At 36.9% G+C, this 18038-nt stretch overlaps 1 protein-coding gene across 10 annotated transcripts in view; it reads left to right on the top strand.

Annotated features, from left to right (window-relative positions):
- Positions 1 to 18038, top strand: part of LOC122815864 (F-actin-monooxygenase MICAL2-like) — a gene marked incomplete at its 3' end in the record, with an annotated part of 2588394 nt that overhangs the window by 899400 nt on the left and 1670956 nt on the right. For all 10 annotated transcript variants that reach the window (XM_044088691.1, XM_044088682.1, XM_044088687.1 and 7 more), the window contains 1 exon segment: positions 14308 to 14515. In XM_044088691.1, the coding sequence (XP_043944626.1) occupies positions 14308 to 14515 (208 nt within the window).

Here is an 18038-nt window from a genome sequence, read left to right as displayed (position 1 = left end):
GGCATCACCTATCTTCTGAAGATCTAGCTGTGGTCATATATTAGTCATAATCTTTAGTTTTCTGAACTTTTGCAGCTTCCTTACCTGGACCTACCCAACCCTGAATACAATCACTTGTATCTGGTGCCCAGCTACTTGCAGGAACATCACATTACTATCACTTGACTCTAGTTTCATGGGCTGCCTGTGTGATCACATACTAAATACAAAGTTCTTACACATTTTTATCATGCCTTGCATGATTTTTGGATGCATCTTACCTCAGGCTGTTGTATTATCTTATTGCCAGACCTGTACCACTGTGATTGCCAGTGATTTCACATATTCATCCTAAATCGTCCAGGCTTCATTTTTTTTGTTTCAGTTTTTTTTTCTTATGCTGAGACTGAAATGGGGCCAATGAGATCAGTGTTCTACTCTAGCTAACAAATTTAAAATAAAATAAATGCAGTTTTTCATACCAGCCACCTCACCTTTGTAGGCTACTACTGCTTTGACCTTAAGAGTCCCCAGCACTTTACAGTTTCAAAAAGGCCTTCAGGGCTCATCATAGGTTCATAGGTTCATAGGTTCGTACTAGGCTATCTGCCCTAAGGCATTTATAAGCCTAGCCAGAGTGTATGTGGCTTACACCACCCCTTAGGATGAGAATACTACGCCCTTTTAGGGTTTAGTTTACTATGCCTCTGTCTAGTAGTGAATCCAAAAAACAAGAGCAGTTGAGTTGAAATACCTTTATGACAAAACGACAAAGCTTTCAGGTTCAAAAACCCTTTCTCAATGTCTTTTATACATACTAACTAGATCATATGACCTGCAGCCATCATCACATGACCAAAGATTATACAATATAAAATGCAAAACACTGAGTGCTCAAAGCATTATAAAAGCATCAACTATACATATTTTTCAATTCATACACATGTCCTAATAGAAAAATGTACTTAATTTTAGATATTAATAACTTTCAATATATATTAATAAAAATAAAAATATATATAAATGCATCTGTATCATTAAAACCCATATTGCAAAGAATACAGCAGACAAGACTAAAGTAACTTTTAAAATTTTTTAGTTCTCATTTTTAAATTTATTAATAAATAATAGGTATATTTAACCTACATATATATATATATATATATATATATTTTTATTTTTATTTTTATTAATATATATTGAAAGTTATTAATATCTAAAATTAAGTACATTTTTCTATTAGGACATGTGTATGAATTTTATTGAAAAAATGTATAGTTGATGCTATTATAATGCTTTGAGCACTCAGTGTTTTGCATTTTATATTGTATAATGAGGTCATATGATCTAGTTAGTATGTATAAAAGTTACCAGTGCTTTGCTGTATCTGTCTAGTAGTGACACAGAGATGACCCCCGGGGTAAACCTATGATCTCCCATCCATTCGTCGAGATTTCTCTTGAATAGAGTCAGTGAGGGGCTCTGCCTAACATGGACTGGGATTCTGTTCCAGAGTGTAGGGAGCCTCTGGGTTATGAATCTGTCCCTCCAGCACGTCCTATTTATTTCTGATTTGAGGTTTAAGTCACTTGTTCTCGTGGCTCTGATGGATTTGGATTTTCTGAGGTGGAGCATGTCCATTAATTCAGGATTGGACATGGCCTTGTACGTCAGGCACAGATCACCTCTGAGTAGGCGGTATGTGACTGAATAGAGCTGGAGTTTTTTCAGTCGGGCATATGGCATATGTTTAAGACCCTTTATCCTCTTGGTGAGGAACTTTTGGGGTCTTTCCAACTGCTGCAGGTGTCGGGTGAGATACATCCCAAATGGGGCATTGTACTCAATCATTGGCCTGATAAGAGAAGAGTACAGGGGCACAATGACCTCTCTTGATCTAGATGTGAAACCCTTCATGATAAGGTGGGCAATATAGAAGGTCTTCCTAACCACTTTGGCAATGTGAGTGTCAAATGAGAGGTTACTGTCAGCCTGGGTCCCTAGGTCCCTGATTACCTCTTCCGTACTTAATGGATTACCGCCTATGTGGTAATTTGTCGGTACCTTGTTTTTCCCAAAGGGTATGACTATACATTTTTTGGCGTTCAGCTTAAGGCCATGGCTCTGGCACCAATTATCCATTTCTATGAGGCCTCTCTGAAGGATGTTTGTGTCCACTGGAGTATCAATTATGGCACCCAGTTTGCAGTCATCTGCGAACTTTGTCAGCCACAATCCTCCTATGTTTGCCTGTACCTCGGAAAAATAAATGCCGAACAAGAGGGGTCCCAGGACTGAGCCCTGTGGGACACCGCTTGTGACTGGCTTAGAGTCTGACATAGCTCCAGCAACTCTGACCCTGTGGGTTCTGTCCTTGAGCCAGTTTGCAACCCATCTTGTGACATATGGGTTTACATTTAAGCTGGTGAGTTTGTCTATGATGCCCGAGTGGGGTATTGTGTCAAAGGCTTTTGCAAGGTCAAGGTAGGCTGTGTGAACTGCCTTACCCTCATCAATGACCTTAGTGACTGTTTCAGAAAAGTCGACCAAGTTCAAAAGGCAGGATCTGCCCTTGACAAAGCCAAATTGGGTAGGATCCAATGTCTGTAGGTCCCCAATGTCTTTGTTTATGAGTTCCATAATGATCCTCTCCATAGCTTTGCAGACCAGGCTCGTCAAGCTTATGGGGCGGTAATTTCCAGGGTCCGTAGAAGCACCGCCTTTGTGAAGTGGGACCACTGTTGCCGTACGCCACTCTTTGGGTGCGTATCCTGTAGTAAGGCTAAGATTAAACAGCAGCCTTATGTGTGGGTTTAGTTCCTCTTGGAGTTCATGTAGCACACAGCCTGGGACACCATCCGGTCCCATTGATGCTGTGTTTTTAGCTTTAGAGAGGCGGCTCTCACCTGGGCATCTGAGATGTTAGGGAGGCTACACTCTGCTGGGATAGTTTTTTCTCCTTTTGGGGGGGGGGGGAGAAATTTTCACTGAACCTGTCTGCCAGAATGTTGGCAATGTCAGTGGGTTCCGTGTATTTTGTGTCATTTTGGACTAACTCTGAGCATATCTGGGAGTTTCCACCCAGGTTTCTAACATAGCTAAAGAAGGCCTTGTGATTGTCTTTTGTGTCTTTTGCGATTTTTCTCTCAAAGTTGGCCTTGGATGATTTTATGAGTGATCGTAGCTTTTTGCTAGTACTGATCAGAGACGCCTTCCCTTTTAGGGATTTTGCTCTGTCATGTAGTAGCTTCCTCCTCCTGTTGTAAAGTTTGTTTATGGCTGGGGTCCACCAGACCGGGCGCCTGCCTTTGGGGAATGGGTCTTGGTTTTATTTGGGATTGCATGATCCATGCATTCTTGAAGGTGCCCATAGAAGGCATTTGCAAAGGATTCAGCAGTGTGGGTTGTTGTTTCCACTGGCCCAGGGGCCTTGAAGGATACCACTTCAGTCTTAAGAAGTGTGAAGTTTGCTTTTGAGAAGTTCTTCACTGTGGTCTTTTGTGCAGGGGGTGGGGCGGGATGTGGATTTCCAGTGAGATTAATTTATGGTCTGATCTTACCAAAGAGGGATATACTTCCGGTGTGGAGCATTTTGTCCCCATGTTTGTGATGATCAGGTCTAGTATATTGTCTCCTCTTGTGGGAATGGTGACTAGTTGTTCCATTGCATTTGAGTTTATGAATTCTAGGAACCTTTGGGCTAGGGTGTTGGGGCTTGAGTAATGTTCCCAGTCTATGTTTGGGTAGTTGAAGTCTCCCAAAATGATGGTATTTGGAGAGACATTCATACTCTCCAGTGTCTTCAGGAAGGCTGTGTGGTGTTCCTGAGTTTGAGAGGGTGGTCTGTAGCATGCTACAAACTGTAAGGCAGTTTTGCCTATGGTTAGTTGCACCTGGATAGTCTCCGATGCTTCATGCGTTGCCACTAACCTGGAGGTGTGGGTATCTTTGATGAAAATGGATACTCCCCCTCCTTTTGTGGTTCGGTCCAAGTTTTGGGGCTCTATTTCATGACCAGTCATTATTATTTATTTATATTTATTTATTTATTTATTTTACATTTGTTAACCGGGATGGTCCGACTGGATACATGTCCTTTTTCAGCGGAGGCCCGGGGAGAAAAGCTCCAACAGAGTTACATTGATAATTAGGTACAGTAAATGAGCTGAAAGAACTTAACAAAAACATAGGCTATTTACATACAAGTACAAGACTGCCATTACTATTTCTGAGATTACTACAAATGTAACATTAATAACATATTAGCAAGGACGGTAGGCAGTATAATGACATAGAGTTAGACAGGATACATATTTCTTTATCACAGTATACAAAGTACTTATCATCTTAGCTAGTTGTTTATGTTTTAGTTAATGGCACAGAGCTAGTCTGGGTTTGATATTGTCTACTTTACTGCTTAAGCAACCTTTAAGACTGTATTGAATGTTTTTGTGATTTCTAATTCTTTCAGGAGTCATGCGTGGTTTACTGAGTTGCAGAGTACTCACCCTTCCAACATCATACGAAACAAAGCTTTCCTTCTACCCAGTATACCTCTGTGAAGACAGATCTATGTGACTGTACATAAGCAGGCTGTGAATATAATGAGTGCAGTGACTGTCAGACTGTAGCTTCAGCTTTAGAGAATGCTGTGGCATAACTTAATGCCTGATTTGTTCAGCCAAGCAGCAGAATGCATCCATCTCTGTCCATCTAAGAGAGTGAGAAGGTACATTAATAGCTTTATAAGCTTGAATCCCAACATTAACACAGAGGCTTTGTTCTGTCTGTGTGCCTGTTCTCCTGCTTTGAGAGGGTATGGTGTCTGATGGCTCAGGCCTTCCTGACACATTACTGTTGCTCATTTTGCTGCAGGTTAGACTGTTTTAACGTGTATCACTCATGCTTTTTATTATAGTCAGTCTGCTGTTATCATGCAGGTGCTTTCTTGCATGCTGTTTATATTAGTGATAAGGCAAGATCTTCTATACATAAGTTTTCTTTTCAAGGGTGATATGGCAGCACTGATGTACTGGTCTGCAGCAGCCCTCTTTTAGCCATGAGCCAGACAACGAGTCATACCGCTCAACCTGGTAATGTCAAAAATCTGGACAAAGGCCCATGAAAAATAGGTACAAATCTGTACACTGATTAACATACAATTTGCATAGCTAATTATGTAACCCCGCCCACTCCAATGGAATTGTTGGAAACCAACTTTCAAACACAAACTGAAGAACAGTCAACCAAAATATTGCCCCAGAGTCCCCCTGCAGTAGTTCCAATGTCCCATTACCTGGCTATTTCACCCCATTTACTATAAACACTAATGTGTATACTGCTTTATTTCTACAATAATTATTTGGATTTTATTTTACATTTTATAGCACAATGCACAATGCACAAACACTAACAGACACCTGCTAAACAAAGCAATACTGTGTCACCATGAAACTAGACTTAGCATTAAAACTTTTCTGCCCTTGAAACTCACATTCATTGAAACAGCATTGAAACCCACCACACCACATCCAAAGAAAATGCATCTGACTAGTGGTGGATAAAGATTACCTTTGGGCTGTTTTCAAATCATAGCCCCTTTGCACATGAAACAAGAAACATACATGTGTTCTTTGATACACCTTCCTGACTTTATTAAATTTTATTCCTTGTATAATACAGTACACTTGTTAAGACTTAGAGTGCATTCCAAATTTATTGTTTGAACATTTTTCCAGTAAGCAATGAAACAAAATGCATGAACCATTAATGACAAATCAGATTCAGAACATTTCCATCATAAAAGTGTACTCAAACTTCTACAATCCACCAGTATCAGTAAATATGCACAATCTCTGCATCAATAAAAGTAATCTAAAGTCCACATTAAAGAGATCTGTAACTAATGGAGAGGTTGCTGCTAGCAAAGAACTTTAAATGTCATTGTTTCATCAACAAATAAACTGCTTGTTGCCCTTGAGGAATAAATTGCCTGTTACATTAAAAAAATAAGCTAGTATTATTGCAGTAGGGAATGGATGGTAAACTGATAACAGGTTCATAGTTACTAGGTATCTCAACCAAAGAAGACATTCTCTGGACTGCAGCATCCACCCCTTTAAATGTACAACACAGTACACAATCAGTAATCCATCTGCATACTGTGGGAGTAGAACCCACAACCTTCTGCATCAAAAGGAAGTATCCTACCCATTATGCTACTAACAAAACAAACCACCATAACATAAGCAGTGCTAAACTTCTTTCCTGCTGAAAAACTATGCAGCACAAGAAATCTGGAAAAAGCAAAAACATTATTGGTGGGGGGGGGGGGGTACCAGGGACACAGTTTAAACATTGCTTGTATAATCTTAGAAAAGTTGCTAGAATAAAATGATTTGTGTTATCAATGTGCGTTTCCTGAAAGATAGGAAGACTGAAACTTAAATGGCTATTATTTATTTATTGAATTCAGTTCTCACTAATTTGCTAGAAAACCACAAATTTTAAGAGGAACAGACCAAAGAGTTGAACACAAGTGGTGGAGTGGCTGGGAAATTCAGGCTGACACACACAACACACAAGATATCTAAATACTGAAGAAGGAAAGCGTATTACACTTACACACTGCAGGAAAAAGATATCTAAATACTAAAGACAGACCCCCCCCCCAAACACTGAACTGCTGGGACATAATACTGAACTGATAAATGAACAACTTATCACCCAAATATCTTGATAGAATATAATGCTGTATAAGGCTGTGTGTATGTAAACAAATGCAAGCCTCCTTACTTTTTTGTGTAACTATTCCTGCGGCAATGAACACAAAAATGCCCTACTTCATTGTTGCCATACTGTTTATTCAAAACAAAATTGTTTTGGCTGCATGGAACTGAGCAGCCTATTCCCTGTTTTATTGTCTTCAGACTTCATTTAAATCCATAAGTCTAACACAGAAAAGAAAAAACTATATGCAGACAATTCGCCTGTAATACCGATTTCTTTTTTCCAGACTGACTATAAACCTTCCACGGTTCTACGTAATCTACTTGTAATAACGATAAAGCAGCGGGACAGATAAATTGCAAGGAAAAGATAACTAAATACTGAAAAGCATTTGGTGATCAGCAGATAACATTAGCCAGAAATACTTAAAAGCGATTGGCAAATAACTATGGCCAGTAATTGCACAACAACGGTTGATTAGCAGCAGAATAATAAATGCAGAACAAAGTTCTTGACACTATGGCCCAGATAAATTGCAGGGAAAGCTTATTACAAAACACACATGTGGGAGGGAAAGCATATTATAAACAGATAACTGTGGCAGATAACTAAATACTGAAAAGCATATGGGCAATAAATGCGCAATGGTTGATTACCAGCAGAATAATAAATGCACAACAAAGTTCTTGACACAATGCTGGGAGAGATAAATTGCAGGGAGAGCATATCAAATTATAGGGAAAGCATATTACAGAACAAATGTGTGGGAGGGAAAGCTTATTACAAAACAAATGTGGCAGATAATGAAATACTGAAAGCATAATTAGAAGCATATTACAAAACGAACATTGCAGGAGGGAAAGCATATTATAAAACAAATATTGCGGCAGATAACTAAATACTGAAAAGCTTATTAGAAAAGTTCCGCCAACAGATATATTACACACAGTTAATACAATGGTTGATTAGAGCAGCAGATAACTGCAACCAGAACAGTTGATAAATACACTACAACGGTTGATTAGCAGCCAATAATAAATGCACAACAAAGTTCTTGTGGCCGGCCAGCAGATAAATAATGCAGAATTTCCACCCAGATGGACTTTTGCACATAGTTAAGCAGCAGAATTAGCAGATAGATATTAATGCACAACAACAAAACAGACCAGATACTTACTTATACACAGTTAAACAGTTATGGCCTGATAGATAACAGCTGTTTTCATACCTGATGGGTGAGACATGTAGGTGGACTCGGCAAAATTTAAATTATGTCTCCCGCCATAGCTGTTATATTCCCTATCTCCCTCACAGAGTCTGAGTCCAACACAGGCAGTAGCTGATGTCATCACGCACCCACCTGTAGGCTGGTAATGTGGGGTGACATCAGTCAAAAATTTAAAGAGGTAATACAACAAAAAAAAGACCGGGAAATTCGGAAATTAAGGGGCCACTCGGGAATTTGTGGCACCCCAATATTTTGCCCTCAAAACCGGTAAATACCAAGCAATTTGGTATGGTTGAGAGGTGTGCCATGAGTGCAAGAGTAAATACAGTATATATTTTTGTGTGTGTGTGTGTGTGTGTGTGTGTGTGTGTGTGTGTGTGTGTATATGTGTGTGTATATATGTGTGTTTAGTTTTACAGTAGTCAATTAAGGCAGAATATTTTAGAAGCAAGGAGGAAACTGGAGTACCTTGAGAAGACTCATTCAGACTTATGGAAACTTGGAAACTAAATATAGACAATATATGGAATTCAGGATTTGAATTCCATATCCTAGAGATGAAAGGAGTTTACCATGTTTTATGTTAGGTGTGTATTTTTATGCCTTTTTTTCTTTTCATTGATTATGGAAAATAGCAGTGAAAAAGAACAGTACTAAATATTTAATTTTATTTGTATTAGTTTCTTGTCTGCACAGAGTGTTTGCAATGACTTGTTATGATCTGCAGCAACAAATTCATTTGGCAGAAATGCAGCGGCACTAGGCAAAGGCAGCAGTGCACACTGCACATATGCATTATTTTACTATGGACAGTCATAGTAATGCAGATAAATTAAGGTAAAAGGTGAAGAAGTCTGTCAGTATTACTAAAAAAACAAATATGAATTTACAAGAACTTACAGAAACAGTGGAGGACAAACAGGCATGGTGTGCTAAAGTCCTGGAAGTCATGAAAATTTAAACTAAACTACTAAACAACAATGGGAAATGTAAAGTACAGCTGTGTCTTTAGATTTGAGCAGGGTGAATTAGAATTGCTGTTTTTACCCTTTTAAAATAAATATGCTCTGCTGTGTTTTTTAAAAACTAAATATATTGGTATTTTAAAATACACATGTCCCATCTAACCTGCCCTGTGTATAGACCAGGCTGTGACATGATGACGTAATACATACGGTATCAACCAAGTTATCCTGCTTGTGCGGATACTGAAAAGAATGTGTTTAAAACTAAAATTTACAGTAAATGCCTTTCTTTTCTTGTAGGTAGACAGTTTTTACTTGACTGTAAGTTGAACGTGATAGGTTTATCATCCTCTCTTACAGCAGAGGAATTAAAACATTCCTCCCAAGACTTCTATTAACAAGAGACATTGTCATTAGCTATTTATGACAACAGTAGCACTGTCCACAAATTGCACATTATCAGGCTGAATTACCATTACTGGGTATTCTGCAGTATGAAGTGTGCCACAGCAGACTAACAATGGTGTCTGATTATTTCTGTGCCTTGTTCCAGAACTGTGAATGGCTTTTAAATTGTGAATAAACAATCTGATTTGTGTGTTGCCTTATTTATATCTGTTATAATCTAACAGCCTTTCTATTTCTACATCATTTTGTACTGTGGAAAAAACAGATCATGTATTAATTACTTAAGAAAGAAAGTGTTCAGGCAGAAAAAAAATTGTTCTAAGAGTGACTGTGATGATATGGTTGAGAAAGCACAACTTTTTCAAAGAACTACGATTCTGATGGCATGGAGATGACCTACAGAGCTATAAACCGCTTCAGAATTTATCATCTGTCTTACAGACTCAGATAAAAATAGAGGTAATGGCACAGTCATAAATTTTCTGGTTGCTGCTGCCAAGCCAACGGAAGCTGCAAATTACACCAGTATAGCCTTAAGTGAAGTCGATTTCCAGATTCCTGAGGAACACCACCTCCCTTTAGTTTGTCTCTGAGATATATTTATATGTTTTATTGGCTACTGTTTTCTAAACTTATATTGCTTTGACTGTTTAAGATACGTCTTTCACAGTGAAAAGCTCAAAGTGATTGACTATAATCAATCCAATTTTATTTTTTTCAGGTTTTTGTTCCTATCACCTGCTGACCAACAGACCCCCTCTCAGTCAGTTATCTCATTCATTCCATACTATGCAACAGACAGTTTTTTGTCATCCAGGCAATCATTAAGGATAGTTTGAATTTTTTTCTTTTTTTCTTCCTGGTCTTTTCAGGCATGCACTTGGTATGACACTGGGAAGGGTAAAAGCACTGGGCTGCCTGGTCTTAGCCGTTTTTTTGTATGCCTCTAGGTGCATGCAAACCCTCCCCTCCTCTTGCGAGAGGCATGCAGGCCATGATTCTTCACTCCTGCCTCTTCCTGCCTGGCCCCTGTAGTACCAGGGCTACTAATTGAACTCCAATCTCCTGGTTCACAGTCAGGGCTGCATATTTTAGCACGCTTAGCCAAGGCGGTTTCTGTCCCAGCTTACTGTTAAAGGTCATATCCTTTTATGCTGTGACACTAGTGTTCTTGCAACTTTATGAAAACTTGGGTAGGGTATGTCACAAAAATATTTATGCATTTGTGCTTGGCTCTGTATAGAAGATAAATATGTTTAAACTGTGAGTAGGAATCAGTGTACGTGAATGTGTATGCATGTTTGTGTGCAGTTGAATCAATGTTTCAGCAAACGTGTGTGCATGTTATGTACAGCATGTGTGTGTGTGTGTGTGTGTGTGTGTGTGTGTGTGTGTGTATTTATATAAATACACACACACACACACACATATATATAAATATATATATATATATATATATATATATATATATATATATATATATATACACACACACATGAGAGCATTGAAAATTATCTTATGATAAAATGTCAACAAAATATATCTAAATGCAATATATCAACAAAAACTAATCACATCCAAAACTAATGTTTTATAAGGGAGCAATCCCCAATGCACCCTCCCATGCATTCCCCATGTGGGTGTGCTGTGCCCCCCATACACCCCCTGATAATTATATATGCCAACTCCAAGATCACACAGTAGTGAGGAAAGGGCACCAATACATTTATAATTTTATATGCCCATACTTCAGTGTGCTTTCTTGAAAGTAGTATACATTTAAAACTAAGCTCAACAACTGGATATTATTGTAATATACTGAACCCTTAATTGCAAAAGGGTCTTTCCACATAAGTGTGGGTACTCAAGAGATTTATAAGAACTGTGTGAGACAGCACAGGGTAGATGTACCAAAGTCCTAAACCCAATGGAATGTGCCCTGTTGAAGAATTGATATGGTGAGTACTCGCGTGTTATAATTGTATGTGATTTAAAATTTAGAAAAGCAGTGTCATACTGAAGACCCATCATCAGAAAAAATTAAGCCTATGAAAGACTTGTGTTAGTCAAACCCTCCATGAAAGAGGAAGATGCATTTCATGGTATGAATATCAACTATCCTTGTTTACCTTTCTGGGTTCCTAGTCCTTGTGGACATATTGCAAGTGTCAAACCAGCATCAAATGTGCATCTCTCAATAACTGTAATATATATATATATATATATATATATATATATATATATATATATATATATATATTTATATATATAGATATATATATATATATATATAATATGTGTGTCTGTGTGTGTGTGTGTGTGTGTGTGTGTGTGTGTGTGTGTGTGTGTGTGTATATATATATATATATATATATATATATATATATATATATATATATATATATATATATATATATATATATATAAGGTCTATGTTAGATCACTGAACGCTTAAAAAAGCGAACGATGATTAATCAACCCTATGTAAGTGAAAGCTTACAATTTTGAACTGTCAGAACACCAACAAAAAAAAAAACACTTTAAACAATACATTAAGTGGGGAGCTTCACCCCCCACACCCCCCTAGTTAAATATACCAACTCTGAGAACGCACTACAGTGCCGAAAACGGCAAAGTAACAAAGCAGCCATGCAAATTTTTTTTTCAGGGAAAGAATTTGCTTAAAAGCCGCTTCGATATTTTGCCATTTCAGGCTTTTGAGTTCGACCAAGATGCATTCGAAAGAATGCGTCTTCGGTCTTCTAATAGGGAACCATATATATATATATATATATATATATATAAATATATATATATATATATATATATATATATATATATATATATATATATAAATATAAGCAAGTCTGAATTTTTGGGTTGAAAAAGACAGGGATGAATAAAGATCATGTTTAGAGATAGTCTTGTAGTGAAAATCTGACCAGTGCTGGAGCAATTTACAGTTTGATTTCAATTTTTTTTTTGATAGCTCAGAAGTGGTATTATTTTATTCTTTGGCTCTGAAACCAAAGCATTTTATTTTCAGTGCTCTCAGCATGAGGCTAGTCCATGCAGGATAAGTGGAGTTGTATTTATAGTAATGGCAGCAATCAAAGTGGCGATGTTTGATTATATTATACAGAGGTGCAAGTTATACTCTACGAGTCAACCAATCACAGAATTAATACTGAGTTCATCCTGAGTATATAACTGCTTAATTCATGAAGACCTTAAAGATGTAGCAGTGTAATACAGTGAATCACAACTGCTTATAAGGGAAAATAGACTGTTTCACCTTTCTCAGTAAGTAAAATGAACATATGTTTTGTGGGAAAAGCATCCTTACTGCTGTGAGTAAGAAGTAAAATAATTCTTCATCCATAAACTGCTGCTGCCGTATATATATACACAGTGTAGCAGGCTTATACTAAGAGAAAGAAAACATATGGTGTAGTAAAATTGTACAGATATCATCAGCAAGCCTTTGGTAAAGTAAAACATCAGAAGATTCCTTACAACTCATACTCATGTTTATTTATTTATTTATTTTCTGTAGTACTGAAAAATAGATTCATTATAACATAAACAGGGTTTTTTCCACTGTTTATTCATGTCACCCAGTTTGAATAGTCGTCAGCCGTGTGTAAGCACATAAACACATTGGTAGAATTGCAGATGGAACGTGCCAGTGAATCCTCAGGTGCAATAGAAAAATTGAATTGCATCATTGGAAAGAACTCAATGGTTAGTAAGAAAGACAAGTTAATGAACCTCTTCCAAGCCTATAAGGATGATGTGGCATGAAGTAAGAGATTAAACCGTTCTGCTTTATGCTAATGCATGGAAACTAGTGAAATAATGTTATACTGCTTTTATGCACAAATAATATTTCTAAAGTACTAAAACATTAATTTGTTCCTATTTTGCAATACCAATGATATATAGCAATGGTAGATTATACTAGACTTTGCTTACTTGTGTCTGACTTTTTGAAAAAATCCCAGCGGATATGAATAAATCCCCATGGAATCTTCACCATCACCATGTATTATTGCTACTGTAATTCTTGACAAATTGTGGGCCAAGTCTAAAGAATCACCTGTTTGGAGACTGTGGTACTTGATTTTCTCCCTGTTGTATTTGAATGAGTTTTTGTTATTTGTAATGTGTTTTCTTTTTTTCTTTCTCACTGCTCATGCCCTCTGTGGAAGGGGTTGAAATATATTTATGCAAAACCTAGATGGGCTGGTTACAGTCTGTAGTACTATTAAGGACCATTATTAAAGTATGATTAGCACTAAATTAAACTGTCTGAATCTCCATATTAGAGAAAGATGTTATTAATCCAGGTGCTAGTCAGATTGCACTAGATATACTGTATTTGAGTATAATCCTTATGTTTTTGTGTTCATGTAGTACAACTGAAACAAATACCATTATTTAACTCATAGTCAAAATCAAGTAATTAAATGGTACAAAAAACATCCGTCCGGTACATTAAGAGGAAATAGTAAATGTGGTAATGTGTTTTAAATTTTCTGACATGGACAGTTTTTCTGTATTTAATAATCATTAATTTATAAACTGCAGATAAGCCTGATATATGCTTAAATATATTATTGCTGGCCTTGGAAATCTCAGTCATTTTATTTAAAAAATGTACTTTGCTTCAAGTTTGTAATTTTAAATGTCCTTATGCTTTATAGTAAAGGCCAATGTAAAGTTCCAGGGCTTACCAATACATTTTTTGCTATATTTGATTATATCATGATTGCAGAAATGCTAAATTCTTGAATTAAAACTATTTATAAGATATTTTATATAGTATGCTTTTGAATAAGAAAAGGTCATTGTCATTTAAGGTCAACTGTAATCTTTTTACTTTCTCTGGTTATATTTAATTTGAAACTTAGTACTATTTAATACCTTTAAGGATGTTTTTGTGACATATTTCATTGTTCTGTACTTCTGTGTAACACTTTATTTTCTCTTTTTTAGTGTTTAATTATTGGAGGTGGACCGTGTGGACTTAGGACTGCCATTGAACTATCCTTACTTGGAGCCAAAGTAGTAGTAATAGAAAAGAGAGACTCATTTTCTCGAAACAATGTATTACATTTGTGGCCTTACACAATCCATGATCTTCGAGCACTTGGAGCCAAAAAGTTCTATGGAAAATTCTGTGCTGGATCTATTGATCACATCAGTAAGTAATAGGAACAATATTTGTGCCCCACTTCATTAAAATGTTAATGCCAGTGTGATATACTGTACTACTAATAAACCTTCTAAGGGCATAAAGATGTGTGTTTGGGAACCACAGACTTGCTGAAAGTGATATTATGATTTTTGACATTGTGGTATTATAATGTTCATCACACACACACATACAGGTATAGCATCACATCTGTTGCTAATTATGTATAATAAGTTGCAGACAAGTACCTATTCTCTGATATGTTAGGATTTCAGAACACAGCTGTTGACTGGGATAGGCAAGGTTCTTGCATTCCATGGTGACTTTTCTTATTTGGTAGAAGAGGGCATAGGGCAGAAATCATTGCATGGGGTTTAGTAGTAGCATTTGGTAGTCACATCATGTCATTTCACTTTTTGGGATATGAATGAATGAATGCTGGCTAGCTTCACTGTGTGACAGCTTCTGTTTGTTGAAACAGAGTCTCATTATCTGCTTTAGTATGATTACTAGAACAAAGAAGTCTGGTCCTTCTTCCACTTTACCATTATTGGAAATACAATCAGTATCTACAGATTCATTTGGCATCCCCTGCCCATGGATTATCTCTTAAAATTAACTGGATGGCAGGAGAAGAGAAATGGATTGGGCACATTGATGGTAAGAAGAGAATGAGCTATATAAATGAAAATATTTTACTAAGGTAGCAGTGATAAGATGGAGGACCTCTGCAAATTTTAAGTAGTAAAGAATACAAGTGCAATAAAATAAGAGAAAGAACAGATCCCAGCTTGATGGGTCATGTTGATGGGACCATAAACAACTGGGGAGCAAGGAATGGGAGATAGCAAATACTAGTGGGAAGGTTTTAGTAACAAAAGAGTGATAATACAAGATATCACATACTGTCTAAGTATAAATTGACATGTATATATGTGCTTGAGTGCATGAGCGCATGTTTGAATTACATCTATCCATCCACCCATAACCCCTTTTCCCATTTTGCACATGGGATTGGGGTGTCACTTCAACAGTGACAATCATCTAGTGCCAAGGTTTATACCGCCGGGTGGCTGGTCCTGCCGTAGTTGTTCTTCTGTACCACACACTCACATGCGCACTCACACCTATGCCCAACTTAAAGTGTCCAATCCACCTACTGCATGTCTTTAGAATGTTGGCAAAAACTGGAGCACTTGGAAGAAACCCATGTGAACACAGTGAGGACATACAGACTGCCAATAATCAAACTGGGGAACCTCTTGTGAGGTGACGGTGCTATCTGCGGCAACCACTGTGCTGTCCTTGGGTTGCATACAATATTTCAGTTATAGAATAACTAAACAAACTGAGTTACATACAATTCCTTTAGTTTTTCTATCAATAAAATATGAACTGCATATAGCAGTCCATCAATTACCTGTTTCATTAAAAACTGTGCTTGTGTTAAATAGGGGGAATCACAGAACAGTTGAGGTAAGGACATTTCTCCTTAACCATACTTTTGGGTGAACTAAGAGTTAGTATATTTAGAGACACAGGGGTGTGTGGGATGCAGGAAAGCTTGTCTCTTGCAAAAACATTGTTTTTATATTATTACTGAAGAGAGTGGGTAAGGAATTTTATCCTGCACCCCAGTGTTCTGCAATCTTGGTTAATACTTTGACAAGTACAGGTATGGGAGGGGTATGGGGAGGCTTGACCCCTTGAAAAAATACTGCTTTTATATTTAATTAATTTTTCAATTGAAAAGGCAGTCAATGCAGTATTTTTGTTAGACTTGTTTCAGATCACAGAATTGACATTTACTGATATTTGTCTATCTATCTGGTTAAATACTGTTGCCTAACAGAAGATTGAATGTTTATGACAACGAATGTTGAAACACCGAACCAGCACTACTGAAAACACAGAAACTCAAAAGCAATGACAGGATCACAAAAGTTTCTTTTTTTGCAGGAATGAGGGGAGCAAGCACACCTGCACCCATGCTAATTATATATACAAACCCTGAGATCGCACAACAATCGGGAAAGGGGAAAAATCTTACTCTCCACTGTACAGCGATCATGTACAGTGACAGCCCATAACATTCAAGTTTCCAGGTTTTCGTTGATGTGGTCTTGGTGTTTCAGTATTCACTACTGTGAATGTTTGATCTTCTGTTAGAGCCCTATATATATATATATATATATATATATATATATATATATATATATATATATATATATATATATATATACATATATGTACACACACACACACACACACACACACACACCTGTCAATGCATCGCACAGACAGAATTATGACTGTATGAACTATCATTGCAAGGTTATGTTTGCTTCACTATTGTGTTAAATATAATCTACCTTAAGAGTGAAATTGAAAAGGTGAACTCCATTTAATAGTCTGTGAACAAAACTGCACCATATTATTAGCATTCATTTAAGTGTATTTTTTTTCAGAATATGGTTTAAGACTCATTTTGTTGCAGGACAGATATAAAGGAACCTTCATGAAGAACAAAATTGGTAATGTTTGGTTATAGAATCAAAGAGTCAGAATAAGCCTATTAAAAAGTACTAACATAAAAATGTTCTCATTTCCCATGGCAGAAACAATCCATTTTGCTGAAGGACATGATAAAATATCCATTGGCATCATTTGCAGGGCAAAGTTTATGCTGATGTTATGTGAATGGCCAGTAAGAACTGCATTTCAAAAAGTGAAAATTTAATTGGATGTTGTGATACTTTTTGGCAGTTAATAAGATGGCATCTGATCCTTATGAATTTAAGTTGTAGAACCTTTTATATTTTATGTATTTTTTTTTTTAATTTAATTTGTTTGTTCCCACCACCACAGCTGACCATCACTACTGCTAGTGACCCTGCTCAGTCTCTAAGTCCCCACATCCAGCTTCTTTTTTCCTCATTCCTGATCTGATATTCATGTCCAGAAAATTGGGTGGGCCATCCTAGTGCACTGTCATACTTTTGCAAGAAGAGAATTGTTTGTTTACATCCCATCCTTTTCCCGGCTCACACATGACAATGCCTAAAAGTTCCCTTAAATAGAAGTAATGTGACTCTAGTTGTGGTTTCTATGGACATGCATGGTGTGAGTTGTTTATAAAAATCCTAATATTCATGGACAGAGCATTGTTTTCTTTCTGAGTATACTGCATGCCCTGGTTTAGACAAAAATTTAGGTAGTTAAAGTAGAAGAAAAGTATCTGTTTTTATCAATAGAGAACTATCACAGCCAAGCACAAATATGTTCCCCATAAAAACTGTTTTGGTTCTAGAAATATTGATCAAAAGCTTGTTTTGAATAGCCAGTTGTCCTTTTGAAGTTATGACTGCAGATATATTCATATTTTCAAGCTGTAATCTGCAGACTGCACCTGGACCGATTATTGTTTTTTTTTAACCTTTTCAATTTTTGCAAGGTGCTGCTACATGGTATCATACCCAGACAATCAGGGGCAAGCAAAACGCCCTACAGAGGTCAAAATACTGAACAGGTC

The sequence above is a fragment of the Protopterus annectens genome, chromosome 11.part0, assembly GCF_019279795.1.
Source record: "Protopterus annectens isolate FY-2018-M chromosome 11.part0, PAN1.0, whole genome shotgun sequence".
In the NCBI taxonomy this organism is placed as follows: Eukaryota; Metazoa; Chordata; order Ceratodontiformes; family Protopteridae; genus Protopterus; species Protopterus annectens.
The sequence above is the reverse complement of the archived record's forward strand: the minus strand, read 5'-3'. Positions and strand labels throughout refer to the sequence as shown.